We start from the raw sequence: 14963 nt of genomic DNA, 5'->3' as shown, positions 1-14963 counted from the left end.
TGCATGGTTATGAGTTGCGCTTGTTTTTGGGCCAAGGCATTCTCCCTTCTCTAACTATTTAAGTCGCGCACCTGATATAATATTAGTAATACCATTTTAAAGGTCTTAAGTTATGACGCGGTGCTAAGCCGAGGTTCGAACCTTTCACATCCCTGACAATGATACCATTAATTGAATGATACTAATGAATGTTTAGAATGCTGTGAATGTGGTGAGATGTTGCAGCCAGGAAAGTTTGTGTGCCACAGCCACCAGCCTCCGGATAAAGGAATTGTCCACTGGGGATTCTCAAGGGATAACTGGCCAGCATATATTCAGGTAAAGAATAACTTTTCGCATCGTATTATAGACAGCTTTCCGCATATAGTGAAATGAAAAATTTAAGATATATTTTAGTTTTGGTAACCCCGAAAGGACAAAGGCCCGCTCTAACAAAACTGGTATTGATATTAAGAATTTTATTCTGTTACTCGTAGGAAATTGTCTACGTTACATGATCTTTCAGTATTGCTCAGGGGATATCAATCAGTTTCAAATTGCCATACTGGAATAATATATTCTAATATGAAAAGCATTACGGGCTATTTGATCCGCAAATAAAAATGTATGAAATGGGTAAGATTTTTAGGTAAGCTTTCTACTTGTGCTAGGAGTGTATCTCTATTATATAAATTAAGAAGCCTAACAAGGGTGTAGGTAAAAATAATGCAAAAAAAGAGGAAAATTTCGTCCAGATTCAGAACCATTGCTGTACTTTTATCGTTACTTAAACTTTATTAAAAGAAAAAAGACTTACAAAAAAGTTAAATTGGTTAATTCATTTTCTTTAAATGTTCCAAAAATTTTATGCGAAATAACATTCTATGGAAAACTGTTAATAATACACCAAAATTATGACAAAAAGTGTCTAAATCTGTTTACTTAAAAAGTGATAAAAATAATATATCTAAGCCACTTTATTTCTTTATGTAATAAGAGAAAATTTTGGTAAACAAAATTTGTCAATGTCTAAACCTTTACTTTTCATATCACAACACTCGACTTTATATTATAGACCATAGACGCAGGGGATGAGGGGATATTAAGTGTGTTTATTTTACTAGTCCCTGTAATCACGTTTTTTTATTTGATGATTAAACAACCCCTTTTTATGACAGATAAAAAAATGACGTCATACAATACAAATGACCAATGCATACAATTAATTACCAATGGATGGTCAGTATACATTTTTGTTGACCGATGGTAGGCCAGTATGACATAATTTTTTATAGCCACTGTAAAAAGCTTCCAGAAATTTTTTTTTTATGACAGATTAAGAGGTTTGCAAGGTGCTAAAAATAAAAGATAAAGCGTGGAGAGTTAGGAAAAGGGGGATATTCTCAGGGATCTAAAGGGATAAGACAATGGACGATAAATTGATGTATTCCCTCTACTGTAGATTATAATTATGTATTACCAATCAAAATTCATTAGAATTCTCCAAATTTGTTAAGACAACGAATAAGAAAATGTTTCTAAAATCTTTGGGGACTAGTGTAATAAACAGCCCATTGTCCCCTTCCTTCCTGGAATATTCTGGGCCCCGGGGCAGTTAAGATAAGATAATAATATTGTAGAGGTGGGGGGGGGGGGGGGGTGAAGACTAAAGCCCTGAAATGGAAAGATGCAACAAAAAAAGTTCACAAAAAGAATTTTTAGTTTTTTTCCCACAAGGATGTTATAGTGCATTGGAAGTGTAGACAAAAAATATTTTTTTTTTCTACTTTTGCTGCATGGTGCATTTCTTATCTTGTCTGCCAACATAATTTTTCAAAAAAATATGTTTTTTTTATAGCCTGTAGAAGAGCACTTCTATAATGCACTGTTATATTCAACTTTAATAGCTTTATAGTATAAAACAATAGATTGATATACAATAATCCCTAATAGTAATAAACAAAACTACCCCTTCTTCAAATTAAAATAATTGGTTGTAAAGTTTGGACACTGTCAGATTGGAACCAATCAATTAAATCCAATAAAAGTACCCAGAGTAAATTTGAGCCAACGAATAAGATAATTTATCCATTCCAGATTCTAAACTACGTATCTAGGGGCACTTAAGAGGGGGGGGGGGGTTGGATAGGATTGATTTCGAAAACCCAATTCTTTATTTTAGTTTTTAAAAGAAAAGTAAATTTTTTTTGGGGGGGAGGGGGGAGTACACATTAATAGCTGCATTGTAAAGGAGATTTATATCAGTTCAGCGGTTAGCGAGATTCTACAGTACAAACACACAGACACATACACAGAGATCCTGTTACTTTATTATAAGGATTAATTGTAATCTTGCTTCAGGTCTGGGAAGATTATCCTGAAGAAGACAAAGAAGAGAAAGAAAAAATAGTGAACGAGTTTAAATCAAAGTTCTTCAATAAGCTCAACTCCAAACGAAAATCGGTAAGTTTGTTATTTTTGTAAAAAAATTTTGTTAAAGTTAAAGATGTTTTTTAAAAAGAATAATGAAATATTAAGAGGTAATTTCGTGGTTTAGATGTGAATATTAATATTTTTTTGTCCAGATTTATGGAAGCTTTTTATAGTGCCTATAAAAATGACGTCATACTGGCCTACCATTGCATTGGTCAAATAAAATGTATACTAACTTGCCATCGGTAATTTAGTCTGTGTATTGGCCTTTCATTGGTCATTTGTATTGTATGACGTCATATTTTTTTATGCACTATATAAAAAGCTTCATTTTAATTTTATGTTACAAACCCCGGCCTTAAATACCGCATGTTATAGTTTAGGTGCATCAAATTTAACATTTTAAAGCTACGATTAAAATACTTTGATCCGAACGTCTAAAACAACCGAAAAAAAGGAAATTTTTGTGGCTAGAGATGAGAAGCTATTGGCCTGTCTACACACAGCAAATATGTTTAAACCGATTGCAAAATGCAAAATCGGATGAAAAGGAATTGGGGAGGTGGAGCCAAATGTTGAAGCCCATAAAGGGCGGGCAAACGGGAGAGGCAGAAAAATTGGCAAAAAAATGAAAATTTGATGCACAAACATTTTGTGTCGGAGGCGTAGAGGAGAAAAGGGGATTTGCACACAGATAGGGTTGTGACGGGGGGGGGGGGGGGGAGATACGAGGGGGCCATATGAGTGCATCGGAGGAAATTGGGAGAAGGAGGGATTGGGGGGTGGCGTGCGCAAAACAGACAAAAAAAATGTATCTTGTTGTTTCAAGACTTGGAATTAATTAGGTTTCAGATTCTAGATAATATCCACTAAATAAATATACATTCACCCCAACATAAATATTTATTTGTTAATTGATTTTCCAGTATGGCTTCGATACCGATTAATATCCGCTGGATTAGAATCGTTATCAGCCATACTAAAAAAATCATGTATTGCATCATTTAACAGACAATTTTCCACGAATATTAAAATAAAAATCATAAAATTAGTACGAATTTTGTTAGACTGGGCCTTTGTCCCTTCGGAGCTAATTTGGTTTTAATCTTAAATTATTTATTTTAATATGCGCGGAAAGCTGTCTATAATACAATGCGATAAATAACTATTATACCATAAAAATTTTAAGAAATATCACCCAAAAAAATCAATTTTTATTGAAAAATGTTCTCAATTCAAAGTAGTTTTAAATTATATCTTATTAAAGTCTTTTTTGTTAAGTGACATTATTTTATTCCGATACAATATCCCTCCTCTATCTGAATTCACCTTTCTATGTTTTTTTTTCTCGCATTTTTATGAAATAATTTAGTGTTGATGAAAGGTACTTGAAGTAATCAAGTATTTTGCATTATATCTTTCATTTGAGTAGCGAAGCAAATCTATACTTTAGAATGTCCGTTTGTACGTCTATCAGAAAAATTTCAAGAAATCTTGTTTTTTAAGGATTCTTTAATTTATACAGTCTGAGTTTTTTAAAGATCCCCAGACCAATTTTTAAAACTTATTTTGTCTTTGATTTTCTTATCATATCATACGATACAAATGACCAATGGTAGGCCAATACACAGACTAAATTACCAATGGCAGGTCAGTGTACATTTTAATTGACCAATGGTAGGCCATTTTTTATAGACACTATTAAAAACTTCGCTTTGCTACCATTAAATTTTGTTCTCCTTGGTTGTAAACATTTGATGTAATATTCCGGAAATGTCAAAGAAATGAGTGATATAATTGCCAGCACTAAAGAATTCTATCATTTTATACTATGCTAGCGGCTACGCCCCTAGAGGCCTGCAGTTAGCAAGATCCTTCAGTATAGATTAATTGACATCCTGTTACTTTATAATAGCAATCTTTTTCGATTCTTTTTGTCTCTTCTAGACAAAAAAGAACAGTAATATATTTTCAAACCATTAATATTCAAAATATCAACAACAGCTGAAAATAATAGCCTCTAACTTTTTCGATACACAAATTTTATTTTTGGCTGTCGAAAAGGAGATAAACATAAATTTAAAACTTTTTTTTTATTCCAATATGATTTAACCAGAAGATGGACCCCTAGTAATTAGGTTCTTAGTAAGGGCGGGAAGGGTTTTGATTAATACCCTAAAACCTTCCCTATATCTATTCCTTTCTTAAAATGAAGACCTAAATCGGTAGTTATTGAAATCTTAAGGTTCAGACCCAAAAACCTTACTACTTTTTATATAACTAGCGACTTCGCCCCTAGCCTCTAGAGGGGAAAAATTTAGAAAAAAAATAAGTACCTCTGGTGCTGCAACTACCTATTTCAAATTAACTAAAATTAATTGAGGGGAATTTTTTTTTTTTTTTTGTGGGCAAAACAGCTTAAGACCACCACTGGACCAGTAGAAATATTCCCTGAAGAGTAGAATTCAATTAGTTAAGTGGTTATTGAGATCATAAGGGACGGACGGACAGACATCACTCTACTTTGTATTATAGATAGGATAGAATACATACACTCTTCAAGGTGTATTTATTGTGGTTAATGAGTAGCCTCACTCTTCAAATGCAAAAGGCTAATCAGAGAAATAAGAAAAACTTTCTTTTTATGATAAATATGTTCCTTCAAATATGTTTAATTATGTATATGTTTATGCATCAGGAAGGAAGGGGACAATGGGCTGTTTATTACCCTAGTCCTCAATGTTTTCTTATTCGTTGGCTTAACAACTTTGGGGACTTTTAATGAATTTTGAGTGGTTGATTCATTAAGTTGAGTTTTAAAACGGTTCAACCACTAATTTTACGATACAGAAGGGTAATTAATCATTCTTGTGGGTGTATATTAATTCTTCGGCCATTGTCTTATCCCTTCATATCCCACATTCAGAACATTAAATCCTATAGAAAAATGTCGTCAATTTAGCTTGCTAACATGGAACTCATTTATTGGTCAATTCGTTCATCCAGTAAGAGGCGAAGGGATGGGAAGAATCGTTATTTTGGCCAACTGTATGTTTCACTTTTGTTACAGAATATGAAAATCTGGTGTAACTCCCAAGTAATAATATATCCATTATCCTATAACTTTATTAAGTACATCTTAAAAGCTTAAAGAAATTAAATATTATTAAAATTCTTATCTTTAATATCAAAGCTTTAAATAGTTTTGGCCATTGCACTTATTTAAGCAATTTCACCGTGTACCAGACCAGCCAGAGTTTTTCTTTTTAATCTCAACTTAAGATATGTTGAAAGATCTTAATTATAAAAGTCATTGTCTGTCTGTCTCTCTCCTTCTTTCTCTCTCATCTCTCTCTCTCTCTCTCTCTCTCTCTCTGTCTCTCTCTCTCTCTGTCTCACTCCTACTTAAAGCTTTGCTGAGTCGACAAAAAAAACTGAAGTTTCCTGTTTCTTCTTATTGTTTGAGTGTCTAATTTATACATTTTTAAAGCAGATAAGCATCTAAGTTTAATTATTAACCTATTCCACGCAGGGACGGAGGGGTTAATGGAGTGTAAATTTTTATGGTACCTTAAGTTATTATAATCTCCATGGTTAATGACGTTGGGTACTTTTCATTAAAGCTTTATTCAGTGCACAAACTTTTCCACCAATGATATTAGAATAAATGCTTTTGTTTATCATTAGTTAAGTATCAATTTATCGTCCATTATCTTATCCCTTAAGATCCCTGTAATTGACACTTTTCACATACTTAAATCTTAAAGTTATGCATATTTAACAAACTTTGAATTTAGAAACCATCCAAAAAGTGAAAAAGTGAAAAATTTAACTTTTTTTGCAGTATAGCTCAGAAATATTAAAAAATCATGTATAGCATTTTATTACAAACAATTTACAACAAATATCAAAATAAAAATCATAAAATTAGTACCAGTTTTGTTAGCCTGGGCCTCGAGGGTTACAAAACTTTAATTTTAATATCCACGAAAATCTATATATAACTAATCAAAGATGACTTTTTGATTCTTAAAATATTAGTTAAAATGTAATTAAATATGGTGCTTTCTAAATATCCCAATATCAACTCTTTATTTACCTTAGAATTCTAGAATAGTTCTAGAAGAATTCTATGAGTAAGTTTGTTCAGGGAGGGTGGGGACATTGGGCTGTTTATTTCACTAGTCCCCAAGATCTTACAATAACGTTTTCTTATTCGTTACTTTAACAACTTTGGAAACTTATATTGAATTTTGATTAGTTGGTTCATTTAGTTTAGTGTCCAAACGTTTTAACCACTAAATGTAAGGGGTAGTTTGTGTATCATCATTAGGGTTGTACATCAATTTATCAGAAATTGTCTTATCCCTTTAGAACTCTGAAGTTTGGTGCAGTCATTTAAATGATCCATCTTATCCTATTCTTAGAGTTCTTCTTACTTCTTCCAGACAATATTTTTCCACATATACACACAAACAAAATCCAGGCATCTAAAGGGCCGGATAAGACAATGGTCGATAAAATGATGTACATCCCCAATGATAATACACAAAATTACCTTTTTGTAGATTACAATTAGTTGTTCAAACGTTTTGGCACCCCAAACTTGTTGAGCAAACATAAACATAAACATATATTAAAGTTTGGGGACTAGTGTAATACAATTACACAGCCCAGTGTCCCCTACCTCCCTGAACAAAATCCAATGATCATTTATACTACACACACAGACACATTAGACCCGTTCAAATTAACAAGAAAAAATTGGAGCTTTTTATTACTGAAAGGTCATTAGCACATTTACGAATATTCGTAAAAAAATCAAAGAATTTTCAGATGTTTTAGTATGAATAGCAAGGGCTTTGATCTAAATTTATCATATTTAAAACTTTATTTAGACCTATGGATCTGAAAACAAAAAACTTGAAAAAAACGAACAGGTCTAATAGTATCACACACACAGTTTTATTAAAACTTGAACATTTTCCATTTAACCCAATTTTTTAACTTTTTCTTTTAATCAAAATTATATTTATACATCTTTAAAGCATAGAACCATTTATAAAGATTTTTCCAATTGTATGTATTTCATAAAGTTGCTTTTTCTGTAAATCTAAGGTATAATATTTCAATTCTTAGGCAAAATAAACTTAGAAAATTTAACAAATTGTCAAAACATTCAAAGTCTGTGTGTAAGACAGACAGTGTGGGGCAAGTTAATCCCTACGAATACCAAAATTTCTCATAAAAATGATGTAAAAAGATGAATGGGTGACTGGGGCGGGGTGAGTGCTATGCTGCTGCCTGGTGCAAAACTGGGATGCATTTATCTCTTCCAATAGCCCACCCCCCATAGTTACACTCCCCGATTCGCGAATTTATTCCCTTCACCATGTCTAGATTTGCGAATATTACAGGGATCTACAGGGATAAGACAGAGATAAATTGATGTACATCCCTAATGTTGTTACACACATTACCTTTAGTGTAGATTACACTTAGTGGTGGAAACTTTTGAACTCTCAACTTACGAAAAAACTGATCAAATTCAATAAAAGTCCACAAAGCCAACGAATAAGAAAACAGTCTTTGGAAGCCGTACTGAAATTTTGATTATTTTCTTATCCCTATATGCATGATATTACCCAATGGCTAGCACACCAGTGATACTAAGTGATAAGACAATGGCCGATAATTTGATGTACATCCCTAATGATGATACACAAAATTAACCCTTCTGTAGATTACAATCACTGGTTAAAACGTTCGAACACTCAACTTAATGAAGCAACAAATCAAAATTCAATAAAAGTCCCCAAAATAGAAAACGTTATTATACATTTTGGGGACTAGTGTAATTAACAGCTCAATGTCCCCTCCCTCCCTCCCTGCGAATATTAGAAATTGAGAATATGAGACAGGGGTGGGGGGGGGGGGGGAGGGCCTGTAAAGGGAAATTGAAATGGAGGGTTTAGGAAAGGAATATATTATCCTAGTATGCCAGCCCAGAGAGGGAGGGGACATTGGGCTGTATATTACAAAGTGTCCCCAAAGTGTATAATAACGTTTTCTATTTTGGGGACTTTTAGTGAATTTTGATTGGTTGCTTCATTAAGTTGAGTGTCCAAACGTTTTAACAACTTTTGGGGACTATAGTGAAATTTGAAAGGTTGGTTCATTAAACGGTTCAAACACTAATTGTTATCTACAGAAGGTAAAATTATGTGTATCATCATTGGGGATGTAAATCAAATTAATGGCCATTGCCTTATTATTTCCTTTAGATCCCTGGTGCTAGCCATTGGGTTATATCATGCATGTAGGGAAGAGAAAACAATCAAAATTTCAGTATGGCTTCCAAACCGATCAATATCCGCTTAAACAGAACCTGTTCTAAGCCATACTGAAAAATAATGTATCGTATCATATTATATTTAGTTTTCGACGAGTACAGTATAATATTAAAACCAGTTTTGTTAGTTCATGCTTTCAGCATCTGTAACAAAACTGGTTTATGATTGTACATTTTTATATCCGCGGAAAGCTGTTTATAATGCGATGCGATAAATAACTATACACCAATACAAAAGGTTATTGAAGATCTTTATGTTCTTGAATATTTGTCTTTATATCATTAATGCTCCTAAAATGTTAAGTAGTAAGGTTTTTTTGCCTAAAGCTAAAGATCTCGGGAAATGTATGTCAAAATTGGGTGGTTTTACGCTATTTTCCTTAAATCACCACTCTCCCCTGGAGGCTGTGGTCGTAGCAAGAAGAACACTTTTTTTTTAAATAATATGTATTAATTTTCACCATTTAATTTTTATTTTCCCCTGTATAAAATATCTATATATACATTGTGATGGAGAAAGACAGAAAGTAGACGTCTATATTATCTAGAAAATTTACTGTAACCACTTTAGCAGAGCATATATGCAATATACATATTTAGTCTTGAAATTTTGAACATTTTTTTATTGAGATTATAATTATATGCAGTGCACTGTAAATAGTTATTTCGATTTTAAAAACCTATGTTAGATAAAGATTAAATTCTAATAAGAGTTTTCCATAAAGTCAACAAAATGTAAGTTAATTAATAGATATTTTTCTACAGTGTTCTATAAAACTAGGTCAAACATCTTATACCCACCCAATCCTTCTTTTAACCAGGGAGGGAGACGACATTGGGCTGTTTATTACACTAGGCCCCAAAGTCTTATAATAACATTTTCTTATTCGTTGGCTTAATTAGCTTTTATTTAATTTTGATTGGTTGGTTTGATTTCGATTGAGTGTCCAAACGTTTCAACCACAAATTGTAATCTAGAGAAGGGGTATTTTTGTGCATCATCATTGGGGATGTTCATCAATTTATCAGCCATTGTCTTATACCTTTAGATCCCAACTTTTAGCCCTGTATTCATATTGATATCAGAACGTTTGGTAGTTCTATATTTCAAAACGTTTAGCTGAATAATTCAGATACCTTTTTTTAAAAATCCTTTACTTTGAAATGGTAGATTTAATATTTTGCATTTTAAAATGGTCAATTCATATTTGTGTCATGCATGGTAATGAGTATAAATTGTTGGGTGCATTTTCACGCAAAATTCTGAATTTTTCAAGGGGATAATAAAATCCCCTCCCCTCGCCCCTATCAAATTTAAATTAGGTTAAGTTAAGTAGAAGACAATGGCCGATAAATTGATGTACATCCCAAATGATCAAGCACACAATTATCCCTTCTGTAGAATACAATTAGTGGTTGAAACATTTGGACACTGAACTTAATAAATCAACCAATCAAAATTAAATAAAGGTCCCCAAAGTTTTAAAAGAACTAGTGTAATATACAGCCCAATGTCCTCTCCCTACCTGTGTGTAATGTGGGGAGTTGGATATGGTCTCCACTTGCCAATAAAGGCCCCCTACTAGCTTGTGTTATTATCCGTATTTTCTTACCTATAATTAGTTGACATAAAATGTGCATTTTGCAAGCCAAAAAGGCTCCCTACACATAGTCTTTCCCCCTCCCTCCCCCAACTTCATCTGTTTTACACTCCTTGCATCCAGGGAACGGCAGCTGCGCGTCAGCCGCCTGTAAGCCTCAGAGAATTCAACCTTTTTACAATTTTTAAAAAATCAGCTGGTAGGCTAAACCTAACTCAATTAAGGCAATTCATTTTTGAAAAAGTTCCAAAACGGGTTTAAATTTTGGGCTTAGTCGCGGCTGACGCGCGGCTGCCGAGCCCTGCTTACATCTATCTATCTATTCACAAGGCTATATTCATATCTACAGGTTTCTTGGAAGATTTTCATAGATTTCTTAACTTACTTTTCGTATTTTAACAAGATATATTGAAATATTTTGATGCAAACATTCTTTTAAAGAAGTGTTTTTTTCCTCACGGTTTAAAACTTATTTGCTTCGAATGAATCTGTTTATAGTGCCTATAAAAAAATGACGTCATACAATACAAAAGACATACGATAAGCCAATAAACAGAATAAATCACCAATGACAGTCCAGTACACATTTTATTTGACCAAAGGTAGGCTGGTATGACGTCATTTTCAATAGACACTATAAAAAGTTTAATTTTTTTTTCTGTCGAAAAAAATGCTATTTTGCCTTTTTTGTGAATATTCCTGTCTTTTGTGAAATTTGTGTTTTGCACAAGTGAAACTTGAAATAACTTCTGCTCATAAATCATAAATATCAAGAGGGTACCACTCAGAGATCTAAAGGGATAAGACAATGACTGAAAAATTGATGTACATCCCCAATGATGATACGCAAAATACCCCTTTTATAGATTACAAATAGTGGTTGAAACGTTTGGACAGTACACTCATCTTAATTAACCAACCAAATAAAATTCAACAAGAAAAATCATAAGACTTAGGGGACTAGTGTAATAAACAGCCCAATGTCCCCTCCCTCCCTGATCTACAGTGCAAACCTACAAGAACATATAGAGCAGGGTGGGAGGGGGTTGGGGGGAAATTCTCCAATGCACTTGTTTGCAATTAGAAATAAATTATATACACATCTTTTCTTTAATATATGATTTATGCTTAAAATTACACCCCTAAAGAATCATCTTAAGTATGATGAACAATCTTAAAATGCATTCTAGTTCTACTTTTGCATTTAGATAAAAACATATGCTTTTTGAAAAAAATATAATGTACATTAGGGGAACCATGGATTGTGCTTTTTATTAGAAAAGAAAACTGTCCACTTTATATGAAATTTTTTACAAGAAGATCAACTTTAGAATCTTTTAGACAATTAATTTAACAATTGCTCTTTACCTCTTGTTTTTTAAAGTTTGTTTGAAATCAAACAAAATAGAAGCTTTTTCTAGTGGCTATAAAAAATGACGTCATACTGGCCTACCATTGATCAATTAAAATGAATACTGGCCTGGGTTTGGTTCATCATTTGTATTGTAAGACGTCATTTTTTATAATCACTAACAGCTTAAAAAACACAAGAAAATTAACTTAAATGTCTTATAAATTAGACCTTTTATGTTAAATGATCCTTTTACTTTACTTCAACATGTCAAAATCCATAAGTACCAAAAAGTATTTACATTTGTATCCAGCGGCTATAAATCATAATTGACAGAATGTGCACAATGTAAAATGTTTTTCCTTGTTATAACAAGAATGACATCATTCATAGGATCTTATTATACTTCGCTCCTACCCTCCAGGAACTTTTCCCCTTACATTTCCTTCTGAAATAGGCTCACTTATGTTTGTCATAATCACACTTGTCATTAGAACATCTGTCATTTAAGTACATTTTGTCATGAAAGGTACACTTGACATTAAAACATTTGTCATTAAAGTGCATTTTAATAAAAATAAATAGCCATCCAATACAACAATGACATATATATACGTACATAATTATACATTGACGTCCTGCCATTCAAAGACTCTTCATATTTGTGATATAAATTAAAATTATTGTGGGATACTTCTTTCCTTTGCCTAATTCCTGCGGGGGGCCTTAAAAGCTCAATAAAGGACTTTTGGAAAAGCTCCACATAATGTCTATATTTAATTATGTTAATGTTGTTCTTGTCAAACTTGTGTGACTTCTGAGTTAAAAAAATATTATTGTCTATCTTTAATAGACTTCTGGAACAATGCACATCAGACCTATGATTTCAGGGATCTAAAAGGATAAGACAATAGCCGATACGTTGATGTATATCTCCAATGATGATACACAAAATTATCCCTTATATAGATTACAATGAGTGTGGACACTCAACTTAAAGAACCAACAAATCAAAATTCAATAAAAGTCTCCAAAGTTAAATGGCCAACGAATAATAAAAAAATATTACAAAACTTTGGGGACTAGTGTAATAAAATGTCCAATGTCCAATCCCCCTCCCTGCCCTCTTTTGCACAACAAATGCACAATAAAGTGTCTTTGATATATATCTGTATTTATCAATATTTAATTAAGACAGGAGAGCAATTATGCTCTTAGTAGCGCAGCAATACTACAAAGAGTTAAAAATAGAGAAAAAGAAGAGAGAAAGAGAGAGAGAGAGATAAAGAGAAAATGAGAAAGAGAGACAAATTATATAACTTGTCTTGGTTAATCCGCAAACTAACTAGTTAGCGGAAAAGCTAGTCATAGAACAGCTGTTCTACTGAGAAAAAAAACTCATATCCTAGAAATTATTTGGCATGTGGTATAGCCATAAGATTTATGTTGCTGGTGTAATTGTAAGATAATGATAATTGAATACACTGGTTCTTGCAAAGATTGGTGCACTGCAAGCCAGGGATCTAAAGGGATAAGACATTGGCCGATAAATTGAAGTACATCCCCAATAGTTACACAATTTACCCCTTCTCTAGATTACAATTAGTAGTTGAAACGTTTGTATACTCAACTAAATGAAAATGAACCAACATTGATAAAACGTTATTATAGGACTTTGGGGACTAGTGTATTAAACATCCCAATGTCCCCTCCCTCCCTGGCACTGCAAGCATAACCTAAAATTACAAAACAATGCCCTGCAGGCCAGTTTATATGCATGCAGTTGGATCTCAGCCCAGCTAGCAAAACCTGCACTCTCTCTCATCCAAACCATACAGTGGGAAATTTGAAAAAATTTTGGTGTACTAGAGTGGACAAATTTGCCTCATTTTTGGTTTTAAATACTTTCTTTTCATATAAACGATACGGTTCTGGGCAGGTTTTTAAATATTTTGGGGGAAGGTACCACCACCATACCAAGAGAAATTACCAAAAATCCAAAAAAATATAACTAGCGCAACTTAACGGTATTTAGATATTTTTTGGTACTTTTTTTGTAAGAAAATATCTTACATGCCGCTAAAGGCCTCTAGGGGCGTCCGCTAGTTTTTATGGGTATAGTCCTTTCCATGACATCGCTCCATATGGGGCGATGATTTTAATTGATCGCCTCTTATGACATGGGGCGATGTAATGGCTCCTTGAAAGGAGCGATTTAATAGCCCCTTATAACAAGAGGCGATGTTATGACTCCTTGAAAGGAGCGATTTAATAGCCCCTTGCCCTAAGAGGCGATTAAATGATCCTTTATCGCTCCTTTATCGCCCCTTCTAAAGAGGAGATGATATGTCCTCTTATCCCAAGGGGCTATTTAATTAAATATCGCCTCTTCATGGCCCCTTCACTATTATATATATCTTAGTCCCTTGATGGCCCCTACATCGCTCCTACATCGCCCCTTCATCGCTCCTCCATCGCTCCTTCTCCAAATTTATATTACATTGTACTTTGATGGCCCCTACATCGCCCCTCCATCGCTCCTACATCACCCCTTCATCGCTCCTTCTTCAAATTTATATTACATTGTACTTTGATGGCCCCTACATCGCCCCTCCATCGCTCCTACATCGCCCCTTCATCGCTCCTTCTTCAAATTTATATTACATTGTACTGTGATGGCCCCTACATCGCTCCTACATCGCTCCTTCATCGCTCCTACATCGCCCCTTCTCCACATTTATATTACATTGCAACTTGATGGCCCCTACATCGCTCCTACATCGCTCCTCCATCGCCCCTTCATCGCTCCTTCTCCAAATTTATATAACATTGCAACTTGATGGCCCCTACATCGCTGCTACATCGCTCCTCCATCGCTCCTCCATCGCTCCTACATCGCCCCTTCATCGCTCCTTCCACAAATTTATATTACATTGTACTTTGATGGCCCCTACATCTCTCCTCCATCGCTCCTCCATCGCCCCATCGCCCCTTAATAGCCCCTTACCTTAATTTATATAAAAAAGCCCCTACATAGCCTCTCCATCGCCCCTTAATAGCTCCTTACCTTAATTTTTATAACATAGCCCCTACATAGCCTCTCCATCGCCCCTTAATAGCCCCTTATCTTAATTTATATAACAAAGCCCCTACATAGCCTCTCCATCGCCCCTAATAGCCCCTTACCTTTATTTATATAACAAAGCTCCTACATAGCCTCTCCATTGCCCCTTAATAGTCCCTTACC

The 14963-nt window shown here is 33.9% G+C and overlaps 1 protein-coding gene across 1 annotated transcript in view; it reads left to right on the top strand.

Annotated features, from left to right (window-relative positions):
• LOC145315752 (uncharacterized) overlaps positions 1-14963 on the top strand; it is an 80772-nt gene that overhangs the window by 20606 nt on the left and 45203 nt on the right. Inside the window, exons 6-7 of the mRNA XM_080155800.1 lie at positions 197-318; positions 2341-2442. Coding sequence (XP_080011926.1) covers positions 197-318; positions 2341-2442 — 224 coding nt within the window. The remainder of the gene's footprint in view (positions 1-196; positions 319-2340; positions 2443-14963) is intronic.

The sequence above is a fragment of the Acartia tonsa genome, chromosome 4 (genome assembly GCF_053477335.1).
Source record: "Acartia tonsa isolate MP-2025a chromosome 4, ASM5347733v1, whole genome shotgun sequence".
NCBI classification, from domain to species: Eukaryota; Metazoa; Arthropoda; class Copepoda; order Calanoida; family Acartiidae; genus Acartia; species Acartia tonsa.
This window is presented reverse-complemented; position numbering and strand designations above follow the sequence as displayed.